Source organism: Gymnoscopelus braueri (genome assembly GCF_963280865.1).
Source record: "Gymnoscopelus braueri genome assembly, chromosome: 7".
In the NCBI taxonomy this organism is placed as follows: Eukaryota; Metazoa; Chordata; class Actinopteri; order Myctophiformes; family Myctophidae; genus Gymnoscopelus; species Gymnoscopelus braueri.
Genome location: NC_137608.1, coordinates 56,432,840 through 56,450,339, shown reverse-complemented (window position 1 = coordinate 56,450,339; position 17,500 = coordinate 56,432,840). Strand labels below are relative to the sequence as shown.

General features: G+C 46.3%; 1 protein-coding gene and 1 long non-coding RNA gene across 10 annotated transcripts in view; one reads left to right on the top strand and one right to left on the bottom strand.

Moving 5' to 3' along the window:
• The window catches only part of LOC308089529 (H-2 class II histocompatibility antigen, E-S beta chain-like), a 142,324-nt gene that overhangs the window by 43,610 nt on the left and 81,214 nt on the right, over window positions 1-17,500 (bottom strand). For 5 of the 9 annotated variants that reach the window (XM_080434310.1, XM_080434311.1, XM_080434314.1 and 2 more), the window contains 5 exons: window positions 8,486-8,569; window positions 3,636-3,890; window positions 925-1,197; window positions 285-504; window positions 15-82 (listed from right to left, as the gene is read on the bottom strand). In XM_080434310.1, coding sequence (XP_080290436.1) covers window positions 15-82; window positions 285-504; window positions 925-1,197; window positions 3,636-3,890; window positions 8,486-8,552 — 883 coding nt within the window. In that variant the 5' untranslated portion in view covers window positions 8,553-8,569. Of the gene's footprint in view, window positions 1-14; window positions 83-284; window positions 505-924; window positions 1,198-3,635; window positions 3,891-8,481; window positions 8,575-17,500 lie in introns of those variants that run through there. The other 4 variants (XM_080434316.1, XM_080434318.1, XM_080434315.1 and 1 more) reach the window with 3 other exon arrangements.
• The window catches only part of LOC308089541, an 89,710-nt gene that overhangs the window by 44,101 nt on the left and 28,109 nt on the right, over window positions 1-17,500 (top strand). The window lies entirely within an intron of this gene.

The following is a 17,500-nucleotide window of genomic DNA, read 5'->3' as shown; positions in this document are numbered from 1 at the left end:
TTACAGTAACTGACCCCAGTCCATCTTGATAGGTGCGGTCAGGCTGGGATGTTCCACCATGCATGTGATCTTCTCTCCTGATCTGTATCACTCACGCACGCACGCACGCACGCACGCACGTACGTACGCACACACATACACACACACACACACAAACACACAAACACATTTTTTTCTGTTAGTCTGTTAGGTGTGTACCTGGGTGTGTACTCCAGGTAGGAGTGGTACTGGTAGTACCAGTAGAGGTGTGTATTTCTATGTATAGGTGTCTGTTAGGTGTGTACCTGGGTGTGTACTCCAGGTAGGAGTGGTACTGGTAGTACCAGTCTCCATCAGACAGCTCATCGGTAGAGGAGAGACCAGAGGTCAAAGGTTCTTGACCTATCCACCAGGTCACCAGGATCACTTTAGGATAGAAGTCGTAGCTGCTGCACCTCAGCATGTGAGTGTGTTCACCACGACGAGGGGGAGTCTCTGACTTCAGTCTCACGTTGGGCTCCACTCCTAAAAAAGATGATGATGATGATGATTATTATTATTATTATTCTTATTATTACCCTTATTGTATATACCATAATAGCTCATAGCGCGGCACTTGTAGATCCGCGATGTTTTAAAAAATCGTGAAAATGTGTGCAAATCTTTAAATATATATATTTTTAAAGCGAACATTTGTCAAAAATGTTGTTCCAGGGACCACCAGAAGCAAAGATTCGAGTTACAAATGTTAACTTTAAAAATATATTTATTATAATTTTCACGATTTAAAAAAAATAACAGATCTACAAGCTCATAGCATGGCACTCGGTGCCCGCTATGAGCTTTTATATCTGCTTTGAAAAGAATGATAGAATGATTTATTATGATGTCATGTTATAGTTTATGAGGTGATGAGTGTTGAGTGCTGCTCTGAGATCAGCTCACCTCTCTTGTTCAGAACAGAGGAGTAGTAGCCCTCAATGTTGGGTTTGCAGAATGCCTCTAGTAATGCTCTCCTATAAGCCAGTTCTCCAGGATCTTTATTGAAGCGCTCTGCCTGCTTCACACCAAACTCAGTGTATCCAACATACTGACCTACTCTACTGTCCCACCTGACCAGCTCATCACCATCGAAATTATCTGAGGATATGTACTGTATGTCCTTCAGCTCACTGGAGTTAAACACACAGCGGTCAGCCATATAGAACACATATCCATCTGGAAATAGACAATAAAAAATATCATTAATGTTCAGTTTTATTATCATCTGTATAATATCAACTCTAGGCTAACTGCCTCCCATGGGCCAAACATCACTACATAAAGTCTAAAATAGGTTCAGGATGTGAAATCTGGCATTAAAATGTTTTCAATATCTTAAATACACATTGTGCAGAAATGTCCCATTTCATGTTTTCAAATGTATGAAAATCTTTTGAAAATAGCCGATCTACAAGCTCACAATCCGTCGCATCGCAAATAAATGTAGTGGAGTAAAAGTAGAATATGTGGATCAGAAATGTAGTGGAGTATACACAATATGAATACATTTTGATATGTTATATTTTGATGGTAACTGTTTTAACTGCATGTTGACATGATTCATGTATTGTAATTGAAAATCCAAATAAATAAATTAAAGTTTGTGTGTGTGTGTGTGTGTGTGTGTGTGTGTGTGTGTGTGTGTGTGTGTGTGTGTGTGTGTGTGTGTGTGTGTGTGTGTGTGTGTGTGTGTGTGTGTGTGTGTGTGTGTGTGTGTGTGTGTGTGTGTGTGTGTGTGTGTGTGTGTGAGCCACAGCCACAGAGTAATAGGAGGCAGGCAGGGCTTAGCCTGGTAAACCCTCCCTCCAGAAATCTCATTTGTATTTTATTTCAGGAGTGAGTCTGGCCTGCAGACCTATATGGGCAATTTGGCTGTGGGCTGGAGCTGGGCGGGAGTAATGTAGCTTTGATGTCCAAGTGGCCCTTTGATGTCCAATTAAGCCACTTTAGGCTGCAGTGATTATCACCAGGAGTAATTGGTTTGTCTATGATGTTAATGAGCAGCTTGTATGAAAGGTGTATTGATTAATGACGTGTGAACCACTCGGGTTCCACCTGATTGGCCTACCCCCGCTGTCAATCACAAAACAATGAGCGAGGACGCTGATTGGCTCGGTTATTTGGTAATGCACTAGAAACGCCCATACAAGCCTTCATGCCAGACTCACTCCTGGAATCAAATGGAAATGAGATTTCCGGAGGGAGGGTTTACCAGGCTAGGCAGGGCTAGCAGCCAGTGATGGAAAAAGTACTCAAATGTTTTACTTAAGTAAAGAGTAAAAGTACAAAAGTGTTGGTATGAAAATATACTTATAGTACCAAAAGTAAAAGTACTCATTGTGCAGAAATGTCCCATTTCAAGTTTTCAAATGTATGAAAATCTTTTGAAAATAGCCGATCTACAAGCTCACAATCCGTCGCATCGCAAATAAATGTAGTGGAGTAAAAGTAGAATATGTGGATCAGAAATGTAAAAGTAGAAGTAGGCCTAAAATAAAAGTATTGAAAACTGGAAATACTCAAGTAAAGTACAAATACCTCAAAATTGTACTTAATTACAGTACTTAAGTAAATCTAGTCAGTAAATTTCCACCACTGCTAGCAGCCCACACACTGACTGCAACTCACTGTGAGAGACGAGGGAGCGTCTTCAGGTGAATGGGACAAGTGATTAAGAACCATTGGAAGCTAATTAAATAACAATAGAATAGTTAATGAGTGGGGCGGGGCCACTCAACCCCCCTCCTCCCCAAAGCTACATTTACAGCAGGAAGCCACATGGGAGGAGCTTCACACAACTGATTCAGTTGTGTGTTCATGTATGAAAAACATACTATATAGCCTACGTTAGTGTGTGTGTTCATGTATGAAAAACATATTATATAGCCTACGTTAATGTGTGTTCATGTATGAAAAACATACTATATAGCCTACGTTAGTGTGTGTGTTCATGTATGAAAAACATACAATATAGCCTACGTTAGTGTGTGTGTTCATGTATGAAAAACATACTATATAGCCTACGTTAGTGTGTATGTTCATGTATGAAAAAAATACTATATAGCCTACGTTAGTGTGTGTGTTCATGTATGAAAAACATACTATATAGCCTACGTTAGTGTGTGTGTGTTCATGTATGAAAAACATACTATATAGCCTACGTTAGTGTGTGTGTGTTCATGTATGAAAAACATACTATATAGCCTACGTTAGTGTGCCGCGCTATGGTCAGCAAGCTTGTAGATCTGCTATTTTTGAAAAATCATGAAAGTTTGCGCAAATCTTTGGATATATATTTTTTTAAAGGAAACATTTGTAACTCAAATCTTTGCTTCTGGGGATTCTACAAATATCTTTTAAATCCTAACAGTAAAAAAAAAAACGTATATTGCTATAATATCTGTGGTTCTCAAACTTTTTTCAAGTTTAAAAAAATAAATAGCTGGCACTCGGTGCTGCGCTATGAGCTTGTAGATCTGCTATTTTTGAACAGCCAGAGAAATCTAAACTGACAGATATGTGTTCCCGGATTGAATGGGTTAAACATTTTCATTAATGTTAAATATATTCAACCGTTTTAGTTAATAACTATTGTGTTCATAGTATTCATGTACCTTTCACTGGTGGTTTCTTCAAGGCAGTGACAATGAAGTCCAGGTTGAATTTGCAGATGTGCTGCTGACCCACAGCATATGCATAACCTGCTGGGAAGGTGATGTTATCTACAAACGTAGGCTGAGGGAACACCATCTTCCCTTTGTTGAAGTCTGCGTACACCAACACTTCACCATCCAGTCCCACCATCCACTCTTTATATGAGTCTTTAACTGTGTCTGAACAGCCATTGAGTTTAATGTGCTCATGAAACACTGGAAATAAAACAAAGATGACATTAAATACAAATAACAATCATCATCATCATCATCATCATCATCATCATCATCATCATCATCATCATCATGTTAAACAGTCATGATAGTATATAGGGCTGAAGTGTATGTTTTGTAATCAAAATCTACAAAGTAACTAGTAACTAAAGTTTTCAAATAATTGAAGTGGAGTAAAAGTATAATAGGCCTCTGAAATGTAGTGGAGTAGAAGTTAAAATACTGAAAGTTGGAAGTACTTTACATGACTGATCATTTAATATAATGAAAGGTTAGAATCAACACGTGTGTGTGTGTGTGTGTGTGTGTGTGTGTGTGTGTGTGTGTGTGTGTGTGTGTGTGTGTGTGTGTGTGTGTGTGTGTGTGTGTGTGTGCAGGGGTGTAGTGGAGGGGGGACGCGGGGGAGCGGCGCTCCCTCACTAACTGCTTTTTTTTTGTTTTTTGCACAATTAAAAGCAACACATTTGTAACAACAGCATAATATTGGGTCGTGCAGGTGAGATTTATAAAACCCTGTGGGGTGGTCCACAGGACAAATAAGCAGACTTGACAAGAGTCAGACTCAAGAGCTAATCCCTCCATTGGTTGTGATGTCAACACTGACAACAACAGACCAATAGAGCCATGGCATGGGCAGGCAGAAGGAGGGCGCCTCCATTCAAATCAAAGAAGATCAACCACACCTGCTGGCTGACAGCTGTCAATCAATCAACTTTTGATTTGAATTTAGAACAAAGCGGAAGCTAAGCCTAACAGCCATCCCAGAGGCCAGCAGCATCAAGATGTCTAATTTAAAACAATCATCACTCTTCAAATTCATGAATAAAACTAGTTCTAGAATCCAAACGCCCACCAGTTGTTACTGAAGCAGCAGCCGATGAGGAGATTGAGGACGACAGCGAGCTTATTCTTGTTTCTGATGAGGATGAGTCCGACAAAGGTGAATTTAGTATTTTGCTGTGGGTCTGTGTCTTATTGTAGGCTATGGAGTTCGCATTTTTAAGCAGTCCTGTCTTACAGGCAATAAAAAAAACATTGTCTATTAGTATGTGCTGGCCCTGGGTATAAATCAAATGGAGATGTTTTATTATTATGCGTTATGCCCTTAGATGGTGGTTCCACTGCCACCACGTCCACGGCAGCTGCAACTTCAACTACTAGTAGCCCCCATTCCCGGACAGATTCTCCAATCATTCCCTCATTCATTTGAAGTCAGCCTACCTTCTTGCCAAGAAAGACAGACCATACTCTGACCATTTTGATATTCTTGAACTGCAACAGCTAAATGGTGTGGACATTGGACATGGTCTTCATTCTAGATACAGTGCTGCTCAAATTATTGACCATGTTGCTGGAGAAATGCGTAAAAAGATATGCAGAATCATCAAAGAGATAAGGGGGAATATATCTATAATTATAGATGAGTCCACAACTCTGAGTGCGAAAACGACATAAGAAAACGACATTGATTATTCATTTAAAATGTGAGACTGACAAGAACAGTGACCCACATGATGTGTTTTTAGACCTGATCGAGCTCCTGTTTGAATAGGCATGGTTTTGATGATCACTACCTTAAAAAACATTTGATTGCATTCACAAGTGATGACGCTAGTGTGATGTTGGGTAGAAAATCAGGTGTTGCCAAGAGATTATCAGAACACAGTCTGTTAGCCTGTTTGAATAGGCATGGTTTTGATGATCACTACCTTAAAAAAGCGTGGTGATGTACACTGGGTGGCAAGCTCATTCCGCACAGTCGCTGCAGTGTGGAATCATTTTGAAGCACTCTGTTAACATTTTTCAAAGGCCATGAAAGATGACGCGCGCACGGCAACAGATAGAAAACAGTATGAGGGCATGCTCAAAAGATTGTCCTCAAAACAGTTCATGCTTGACTTGGGACTCATGTATGATGTGCTTAATGAACTAGCCCTTCTTTCAGAGTGCCTACAGAGACGCACAGCCTCTATAGTTTATGCAGATAAACTAATTAAACGCAGCATTTCCTTTATTAGAGCACTGAAAGAGAAACCTGGCACAAAAACACTTGAGGCTGAAATAGCTGCAAGAGAGGGCAAACTTGGGTCCGTTTCTCTGCTAGATAATTGTAAAATTGTTGCTCTTAATAGACAGCAGTTTTTAACTAGCCTAATTGATAATATGTCAAATCGTATGTTTGCCAGTGATGAGCTGTGGATTTTTGAACTGGGGGGCTATATTTTCTGACGTCACGTGCACGCGTACGTGCACGCATGTGCACATAGCCAATCAGCTCAGTGCTAGTTGAAATACTGTATTCAACATTTTTTTAATGTAATTATATCTTATTATTTAGTTGCATTGTTAATTTGTTGTTTTTATTTTTGTTTCAATTCATTAATTATTTTATTTTCCTTTTAGTTTTATATAAAAGCCCTTTACATAGACTCACCCACACATAAGTACTTAAAATAATCAGACAACTTGTCTTTGTCTTGTCTCAGAGAACTGGGTCCTCTTCTAAGCGATCCCCTTCACACTCTGCAGTGCAGAGACTGTTGTCTCTCATTGTGAGAGGAATGTACGCATTCAATTCAAGTCCATGGCTTTTTTCGAGTAGCCTAATGTTATGCAAAGCAGCCAGGTAGACGCTATTGAGAACGGCTCGCCGCTGACGGCGCGAACCTTGAGAGGCTATTGTTTAAACTTTAAGGTGTTAAGACCGCAGCTGACGGTGCGTGCTCGCGCGTGCATGTGGAGCTCCCAGCCCCCCAGCCAGCGCCAGAACTAAGGGGTCGCCGCCCATGGCGCCAGTTCAGTTCAAAACACTCAATGTCAGTCTGACTACAATGAGTTATTAAAACATCTAAGAGTTATGGAGTCAGACAATTGGCCAGAGCCAATACCACCTGCATATGGGGAAAGTAGTATCATATTTCTGTGTGAGAAGTTCAGCCTTGAAGGCACATCTTCAGTGAATGCTTTTAGGGACTACATAGAATGTGGAGGGAGAAAGGTTCCAGCCGCACTTGTACCCCTTATTAACTGTAATATGCTCATTCCATGCAGCTCGGCAGAATGCGAGCGCGGCTTTAGTCTGATGAACCTCATAATAACATCACTCCGTTCGCGACTGCATACAGAACGTGTGTCGGCTCTGATGTTTATTAGACAGCATGGACCTCCGCTCAGGTCCTGGAATCCAGAGCCTTATGTCAAGACTTGGCTGCGAGCACATCGCGCGGCAGAAAGCACAAAAACCAGAGTGGCACAGCCTGTCATGTCAGATAACCCAGACCCACTTTGGCAGTTTTTATAAGACAGGGGTTATTGGCGTCTTTTTGGTTTGTTTTGTTTTATTTCTATTCTTATTTATTCCTCAATTTTGTTTAAGAATTAATGCATGACATGCTGTCACCAGTTTACCAGTTCACTGTCTGTTATATATTAATGATGATTGAATATTGGCTAAATGTTTATAATTTCTTCTGTCCAAACAATGAAAAGCACTAAGAAAAGGCAAGTGAGTCTCTCTTTAATTAAGCATGATGAGCCATATGTTTTCCACAAAACAATTAAATATCATTGAATATAATTGCACCCTTGTCATTACTATTAATAGTAGACAATATATATAATATATATCAGAGGTTAACCGATTGACTGCCAGAATTATTTCAGATTTTTTGCAGTTTTCTGCCAGAGATTTTTTATTGAAATTAAAAAAGTACTCAGGAGCCGAGATACAGAATCTTTAAGTTTTAAGTTAACAAGGAAGTGGATAGGAGTCTAGATCTTCGAAAAATCATATCTCCTTGGTCTTTGGGTCAAATTCTTTTTTTTAAATGTTTTTTCTTTCTAAAAACGCATGTGTTATTGGCAGGCAAGTGATGGATTCTAAAGAACGCATACAGTATATGCGTTATTGGCAGGCTATGTGTTAACCCTAAAACCGAAATAAAGTAACACATTTATTTCCACACATGCACACATCCACACATGCACATCCACACATGCACGCACGCTGTGTCAAAGAGGTGCGCTACCCCACTTACAAAATTAGCACTACAACACTGTGTGTGTGTGTGTGTGTGTGTGTGTGTGTGTGTGTGTGTGTGTGTGTGTGTGTGTGTGTGTGTGTGTGTGTGTGTGTGTGTGTGTGTGTGTGTGTGTGTGTGTGTGTGTGTGTGTGTGTGTGTGTGTGTTATTAGTGTGTATTGTTCATAAGTCAGGTTGCACAGTGTAAAATAATTGATCCAAAGCCTGTTGGTTCGGGCCTTGAGGCTGAGCTACCGCTTACCAATGGTATTATAAATAATAACACTATGAATAAACTGTATGTATATTTGATATATCAACATAACAGTAGTTATTCACTATGTAATCAACAGACATAATGTTTATTTATATTAATAACAATATAGATTTCATTTATCAAAAGTTAAAGTATGTAACAAATATATGTTTAAGAATATAAACATAAATACACATGTATTATATATAACAAGAGTACATCTATGAATGAATATTTTATATAATAATAGTAGATTTATAACAGTATCTTTAATATAATAACATTAATATAATGTACTTACTTCCTGGGATCGCTTTGACATGAAGTACAGAGGAGAGGATGAGGAGGGTGGCTGTAATCTTCATCATCACTGATCAAAACTGAACTGAATTTAAAAGATGAGAATGAACAGATGAGAATAAACAGATGGGAATAAACAGATCAGAATAAACAGATGAGAATAAACAGATGAGAATAAACAGACGGGAATAAACAGATCAGAATAAACAGATGTTTATTGAAAGAGAAGTTCTGGCGTCTGAAAGAGAATGAAGGAAGACTCGTTCTGTAGTTTCGACAAATCAGCCAATCAGATTAAAGATATGATGTTACATCATCTTTTGCCGGGGAGACGATGGTTGGGAATTTTTAAGAAAAACATAGTTAGAATGAAATAAAGAAAGAAAGACAGAGAGACAGAAAAACAAAGAAAGACAGAAATATGTTTATAAAGTAAAATGTTGTCATTAATTAAAAGCTTACAGATGAGACATGATAGGAGGTTAAAGGTTAAAGTTCATCACTTCAGATTGAAGTGATTAAATATTTTAAATAATAATAAAATAAATAATGTAGTTAGTTGGAGTATTTGTCTGTGTACATTTACACATGATGTGAAATGTGTCCTCATTTAACTCATAAAGGTACAAAGAAGTCCAACACGCTTCAGCCAGTTAAAGTCGCAGTGAAATGACATTTTCCGTCATTTTATTTTGAAGTTTCAGTCTGAAACGGCCTCGCAACAAATCAGAAGGTTCCATCCGTTCAGGCTATGGCACGGTAGAACCTCACTCACGTGGTGCACAGTGCTAGTGTTTGTAGCCTGCAGGCCTATGTCCATATTTATGACCACGGATATGCTCTAAAAGTGTGAACATTTTCACTACGTCTCTAAAGGTAGAAGGGTTCGTGTTCAACAGGGGTGACTCCACCCCCTAGTGGTGACTGCACCCCCTAGTGGTGACTGCACCTCCTAGTGGTGACTGACTGCACCTCCTAGTGGTGACTGACTGCACCTCCTAGTGGTGACTGCACCCCCTAGTGGTGACTGACTGCACCTCCTAGTGGTGACTGACTGCACCTCCTAGTGGTGACTGCACCTCCTAGTGGTGACTGACTGCACCTCCTAGTGGTGACTGCACCTCCTAGTGGTGACTGCACCTCCTAGTGGTGACTGACTGCACCTCCTAGTGGTGACTGACTGCACCCCCTAGTGGTGACTGACTGCACCTAGTGGTGACTGCATCTCCTAGTGCCCTAGTGGTGACTGACTGCAGTCACGTGACTGGCTGCACCTCCTAGTGGTGACTGCACCTCCTAGTGGTGACTGCACCCCCTAGTGGTGACTGCACCTCCTAGTGGTGACTGCACCCCCTAGTGGTGACTTTACCACCTAGTGGTGACTGACTGCACCTCCTAGTGGTGACTGACTGCACCTCCTAGTGGTGACTGCACCTCCTAGTGGTGACTGACTGCACCTCCTAGTGGTGACTGCACCTCCTAGTGGTGACTGCACCTCCTAGTGGTGACTGACTGCACCTCCTAGTGGTGACTGACTGCACCTCCTAGTGGTGACTGCACCTCCTAGTGGTGACTGACTGCACCTCCTAGTGGTGACTGCACCTCCTAGTGGTGACTGACTGCACCTCCTAGTGGTGACTGACTGCACCTCCTAGTGGTGACTTTACCACCTAGTGGTGACTGACTGCACCTCCTAGTGGTGACTGCACCTCCTAGTGGTGACTTCACCCCCTAGTGGTGACTGACTGCACCTCCTAGTGGTGACTGCACCTCCTAGTGGTGACTTCACCCCCTAGTGGTGACTGACTTCACCTCCTAGTGGTGACTGACTGCACCTCCTAGTGGTGACTGACTGCACCTCCTAGTGGTGACTGACTGCACCTCCTAGTGGTGACTGACTTCACCTCCTAGTGGTGACTGCACCTCCTAGTGGTGACTGACTTCACCTCCTAGTGGTGACTGCACCTGCTAGTGGTTACTGACTGCACCTCCTAGTGGTTACTGACTGCACCTCCTAGTGGTGACTGACTGCACCTCCTAGTGGTGACTGACTGCACCTCCTAGTGGTGACTGACTGCACCTCCTAGTGGTGACTGACTGCACCTCCTAGTGGTGACTGACTGCACCTCCTAGTGGTGACTGACTGCACCTCCTAGTGATGACTGACTGCACCTCCTAGTGGTGACTGACTGCACCTCCTAGTGGTGACTGCACCTCCTAGTGGTGACTGCACCCCCTAGTGTTGATTGACTGCACCTCCTAGTGGTGACTGACTGCACCTCCTAGTGGTGACTGACTGCACCCCCTAGTGGTGACTGACTGCACCTCCTAGTGGTGACTGACTGCACCTCCTAGTGGTGACTGACTGCACCTCCTAGTGTTGACTGCACCTCCTAGTGGTGACTGACTGCACCTCCTAGTGGTGACTGCACCTCCTAGTGGTGACTGACTGCACCTCCTAGTGTTGACTGCACCTCCTAGTGGTGACTGACTGCACCTCCTAGTGGTGACTGCACCTCCTAGTGGTGACTGACTGCACCTCCTAGTGTTGACTGCACCTCCTAGTGGTGACTGACTGCACCTCCTAGTGGTGACTGCACCTCCTAGTGGTGACTGACTGCACCTCCTAGTGGTGACTGCACCTCCTAGTGGTGACTGACTGCACCTCCTAGTGGTGACTGCACCTCCTAGTGGTGACTGACTGCACCTCCTAGTGGTGACTGCACCTCCTAGTGGTGACTGACTGCACCTCCTAGTGTTGACTGCACCTCCTAGTGGTGACTGACTGCACCTCCTAGTGGTGACTGCACCTCCTAGTGGTGACTGACTGCACCTCCTAGTGGTGACTGCACCTCCTAGTGGTGACTGACTGCACCTCCTAGTGGTGACTGCACCTCCTAGTGGTGACTGACTGCACCTCCTAGTGGTGACTGCACCTCCTAGTGGTGACTGACTGCACCTCCTAGTGTTGACTGCACCTCCTAGTGGTGACTGACTGCACCTCCTAGTGGTGACTGACTGCACCTCCTAGTGGTGACTGACTGCACCTCCTAGTGGTGACTGACTGCACCCCCTAGTGGTGACTGCACCTCCTAGTGGTGACTGCACCTCCTAGTGGTGACTGCACCTCCTAGTGGTGACTGACTGCACCTCCTAGTGGTGACTGACTGCACCTCCTAGTGGTGACTGCACCTCCTAGTGGTGACTGCACCTGCTAGTGGTTACTGACTGCACCTCCTAGTGGTTACTGACTGCACCTCCTAGTGGTGACTGACTGCACCTCCTAGTGGTGACTGACTGCACCTCCTAGTGGTGACTGACTGCACCTCCTAGTGGTGACTGACTGCACCTCCTAGTGGGTACTGACTGCACCCCCTAGTGGTGACTGACTGCACCTCCTAGTGGTGACTGACTGCACCTCCTAGTGGTGACTGACTGCACCTCCTAGTGGTGACTGACTGCACCTCCTAGTGGTGACTGACTGCACCTCCTAGTGGTGACTGACTGCACCTCCTAGTGGTGACTGACTGCACCTCCTAGTGGTGACTGCACCTCCTAGTGGTGACTGCACCCCCTAGTGTTGATTGACTGCACCTCCTAGTGGTGACTGACTGCACCTCCTAGTGGTGACTGACTGCACCTCCTAGTGGGTACTGACTGCACCCCCTAGTGGTGACTGACTGCACCTCCTAGTGGTGACTGACTGCACCTCCTAGTGGTGACTGACTGCACCCCCTAGTGGTGACTGACTGCACCTCCTAGTGGTGACTGACTGCACCTCCTAGTGGTGACTGACTGCACCTCCTAGTGTTGACTGCACCTCCTAGTGGTGACTGACTGCACCTCCTAGTGGTGACTGCACCTCCTAGTGGTGACTGACTGCACCTCCTAGTGGTGACTGCACCTCCTAGTGGTGACTGACTGCACCTCCTAGTGTTGACTGCACCTCCTAGTGGTGACTGACTGCACCTCCTAGTGGTGACTGCACCTCCTAGTGGTGACTGACTGCACCTCCTAGTGTTGACTGCACCTCCTAGTGGTGACTGACTGCACCTCCTAGTGGTGACTGCACCTCCTAGTGGTGACTGACTGCACCTCCTAGTGGTGACTAGACCTCCTAGTGGTGACTGACTGCACCTCCTAGTGGTGACTGCACCTCCTAGTGGTGACTGACTGCACCTCCTAGTGGTGACTGCACCTCCTAGTGGTGACTGACTGCACCTCCTAGTGTTGACTGCACCTCCTAGTGGTGACTGACTGCACCTCCTAGTGGTGACTGCACCTCCTAGTGGTGACTGACTGCACCTCCTAGTGTTGACTGCACCTCCTAGTGGTGACTGACTGCACCTCCTAGTGGTGACTGCACCTCCTAGTGGTGACTGACTGCACCTCCTAGTGGTGACTGCACCTCCTAGTGGTGACTGACTGCACCTCCTAGTGGTGACTGACTGCACCTCCTAGTGGTGACTGACTGCACCTCCTAGTGGTGACTGACTGCACCCCCTAGTGGTGACTGCACCTCCTAGTGGTGACTGCACCTCCTAGTGGTGACTGCACCTCCTAGTGGTGACTGACTGCACCTCCTAGTGGTGACTGACTGCACCTCCTAGTGGTGACTGACTGCACCTCCTAGTGGTGACTGCACCTCCTAGTGGTGACTGCACCTGCTAGTGGTTACTGACTGCACCTCCTAGTGGTTACTGACTGCACCTCCTAGTGGTGACTGACTGCACCTCCTAGTGGTGACTGACTGCACCTCCTAGTGGTGACTGACTGCACCTCCTAGTGGTGACTGACTGCACCTCCTAGTGGGTACTGACTGCACCCCCTAGTGGTGACTGACTGCACCTCCTAGTGTTGACTGACTGCACCTCCTAGTGGTGACTGACTGCACCTCCTAGTGGTGACTGACTGCACCTCCTAGTGGTGACTGACTGCACCTCCTAGTGGTGACTGCACCCCCTAGTGTTGATTGACTGCACCTCCTAGTGGTGACTGACTGCACCTCCTAGTGGTGACTGACTGCACCTCCTAGTGGGTACTGACTGCACCCCCTAGTGGTGACTGACTGCACCTCCTAGTGGTGACTGACTGCACCTCCTAGTGGTGACTGACTGCACCCCCTAGTGGTGACTGACTGCACCTCCTAGTGGTGACTGACTGCACCTCCTAGTGGTGACTGACTGCACCTCCTAGTGTTGACTGCACCTCCTAGTGGTGACTGACTGCACCTCCTAGTGGTGACTGCACCTCCTAGTGGTGACTGACTGCACCTCCTAGTGTTGACTGCACCTCCTAGTGGTGACTGACTGCACCTCCTAGTGGTGACTGCACCTCCTAGTGGTGACTGACTGCACCTCCTAGTGGTGACTGCACCTCCTAGTGGTGACTGACTGCACCTCCTAGTGGTGACTGCACCTCCTAGTGGTGACTGACTGCACCTCCTAGTGGTGACTGCACCTCCTAGTGGTGACTGACTGCACCTCCTAGTGGTGACTGCACCTCCTAGTGGTGACTGACTGCACCTCCTAGTGGTGACTGACTGCACCTCCTATGATGACTGCACCCCCTAGTGGTGACTGCACCTCCTAGTGGTGACTGACTGCACCTCCTAGTGGTGACTGCACCTCCTAGTGGTGACTGACTGCACCTCCTAGTGGTGACTGCACCTCCTAGTGGTGACTGACTGCACCTCCTAGTGGTGACTGACTGCACCTCCTATGATGACTGCACCCCCTAGTGGTGACTGCACCTCCTAGTGGTGACTGACTGCACCTCCTAGTGGTGACTGCACCTCCTAGTGGTGACTGACTGCACCTCCTAGTGTTGACTGCACCTCCTAGTGGTGACTGACTGCACCTCCTAGTGGTGACTGCACCTCCTAGTGGTGACTGACTGCACCTCCTAGTGGTGACTGCACCTCCTAGTGGTGACTGACTGCACCTCCTAGTGGTGACTGCACCTCCTAGTGGTGACTGACTGCACCTCCTAGTGGTGACTGCACCTCCTAGTGGTGACTGACTGCACCTCCTAGTGGTGACTGCACCTCCTAGTGGTGACTGACTGCACCTCCTAGTGGTGACTGACTGCACCTCCTATGATGACTGCACCCCCTAGTGGTGACTGCACCTCCTAGTGGTGACTGACTGCACCTCCTAGTGGTGACTGCACCTCCTAGTGGTGACTGACTGCACCCCTTAGTGGTGACTGACTGCACCTCCTAGTGGTGACTGACTGCACCTCCTAGTGGTGACTGACTGCACCTCCTAGTGGTGACTGCACCTCCTAGTGGTGACTGACTGCACCTCCTAGTGGTGACTGACTGCACCTCCTAGTGGCGACTGACTGCACCTCCTAGTGGCGACTGACTGCACCTCCTAGTGGTGACTGACTGCACCTCCTAGTGGTGACTGCACCCCCTAGTGTTGACTGACTGCACCTCCCAGTGGTGACTGCACCTCCTAGTGGTGACTGCACCCCCTAGTGTTGACTGACTGCACCCCCTAGTGTTGACTGCACCCCCTAGTGGTGACTGACTGCACCCCCTAGTGGTGACTGACTGCACCCCCTAGTGTTGACTGCACCCCCTAGTGGTGACTGACTGCACCCCCTAGTGTTGACTGCACCCCCTAGTGGTGACTGACTGCACCCCCTAGTGTTGACTGCACCCCCTAGTGGTGACTGACTGCACCCCCTAGTGTTGACTGCACCCCCTAGTGGTGACTGACTGCACCCCCTAGTGTTGACTGCACCCCCTAGTGGTGACTGACTGCACCCCCTAGTGTTGACTGCACCTCCTAGTGGTGCCTGCACCCCCTAGTGTTGACTGCACCTCCTAATGGTGACTGACTGCACCTCCTAGTGGTGACTGACTGCACCTCCTAGTGTTGACTGACTGCACCCCCTAGTGGTGACTGACTGCACCTCCTAGTGTTGACTGACTGCACCTCCTAGTGTTGACTGACTGCACCCCCTAGTGGTGACTGACTGCACCTCCTAGTGTTGACTGACTGCACCCCCTAGTGGTGACTGACTGCACCTCCTAGTGTTGACTGACTGCACCTCCTAGTGTTGACTGACTGCACCTCCTAGTGGTGACTGACTGCACCCCCTAGTGGTGACTGACTGCACCTCCTAGTGGTGACTGACTGCACCCCCTAGTGGTGACTGACTGCACCTCCTAGTGGTGACTGACTGCACCTCCTAGTGTTGACTGCACCTCCTAGTGGTGACTGACTGCACCTCCTAGTGGTGACTGCACCTCCTAGTGGTGACTGACTGCACCTCCTAGTGGTGACTGACTGCACCTCCTAGTGGTGACTGACTGCACCTCCTATGATGACTGCACCCCCTAGTGGTGACTGCACTTCCTAGTGGTGACTGCACCTCCTAGTGGTGACTGCACCTCCTAGTGGTGACTGCACCCCCTAGTGGTGACTGACTGCACCCCCTAGTGGTGACTGACTGCACCTCCTACTGGTGACTGACTGCACCTCCTAGTGGTGACTGCACCTCCTAGTTTTTTGATTGATTGAATATTTTATTAGGCAAAAAATGTAAAACAGCACAGTTACATTTAAAATACTTTGTCTAACAGGTCCGTTCATAAAAGTCCTTGCGGACTTGTTTCCAATGAGGGCCTTGGTATTTAATTCATAGGCATATATAGTGGCACCACAGTTCAAATATCATTACAAAATAAACAGCCAAAAACAATATATAACACTATGTACAACAAAAAAAATAAAAAAGAGGGGGAAAAAAATATGTACAAGAACAGGGGGGGGGGGGTCTGCTGTCTAACGGGAAAATGGTACTACCTCCACCTTTGGCCTCCTGAAAGGTGATTTTTTAAGGCTCTCTTAAATGAGCCCAGCGAACTGCATTTTTTGAGGGATGGAGTTAGACTATTCCAATCCTGGGTGGCAGTGCTGTAGAAGGAGAATTTGCCCATGTTTGATTTATGGGTGGGTGGTACCAAATTGTTGTTAACGCTCCCTCTGGTATTGTGACTGTGGGTGTCGCTAACCTTTTGGAGGTATTTACTCAGATATGCGGGAATTGGGGGCATATCGGGCAAATTTGCATTTACGATTTTGAAGGCCAGTCCCATTTTTAGTTGTTTAACCCTGTCTTCCACCCTGAGCCAGCCTAGGCTGGCAAAATGGGTGGGAGAAAGGTGGGTCATGGGCCCCAATCCGAGGAGTAGCCGAATCAGTTTGTTTTGGGAGGTTTGAAGCTTAGTCTTCAGTGACTACAAGGGCCAGTTTTGTTTGAATAGCAGCCTCCTGTAGGTACTCTTTTAGAGTGGTTTTGAAGGAGAGTAGGGTTTTACACTCCTTCATGGCTTTTGGTGACTGCACCTCCTAGTGGTGACCGACTATACCTCCTAGTGGTGACTGCACCTCCTAGTGGTGACTGACTGCACCTCCTAGTGGTGACTGCACCTCCTAGTGGTGACCGACTATACCTCCTAGTGGTGACTGCACCTCCTACTGGTGACTGACTGCACCTCCTAGTGGTGACTGCACCTCCTACTGGTGACTGACTGCACCTCCTAGTGGTGACTGCACCTCCTAGTGGTGACTGCACCTCCTAGTGGTGACTGCACCTCCTAGTGGTGACTGACTGCACCTCCTAGTGGTGACTGCACCTCCTAGTGGTGACTGCACCCCCTAGTGGTGACTGCACCTCCTAGTCACGTCCTGTAAAATAATAAATATGTACAGACCAGTGGAATGCTCCAACATTTTATTTGTGTATTCTCTTCTGAAGTGTCCAGGTATTTTAATGAACTATTATGCCACAACAATGTGGAATGTCCTACCAAAAGCCATGAAGGAGTGTAAAACCCTACTCTCCTTCAAAACCACTCTAAAAGAGTACCTACAGGAGGCTGCTATTCAAACAAAACTGGCCCTTGTAAAAGTCAAAGCCTAACCCCCCCCCCCCCATCAAACTGTTTACTGTACATATTTTAGTTTTTCTGTTTTCAAACAGTTTTTATGATGTTTTG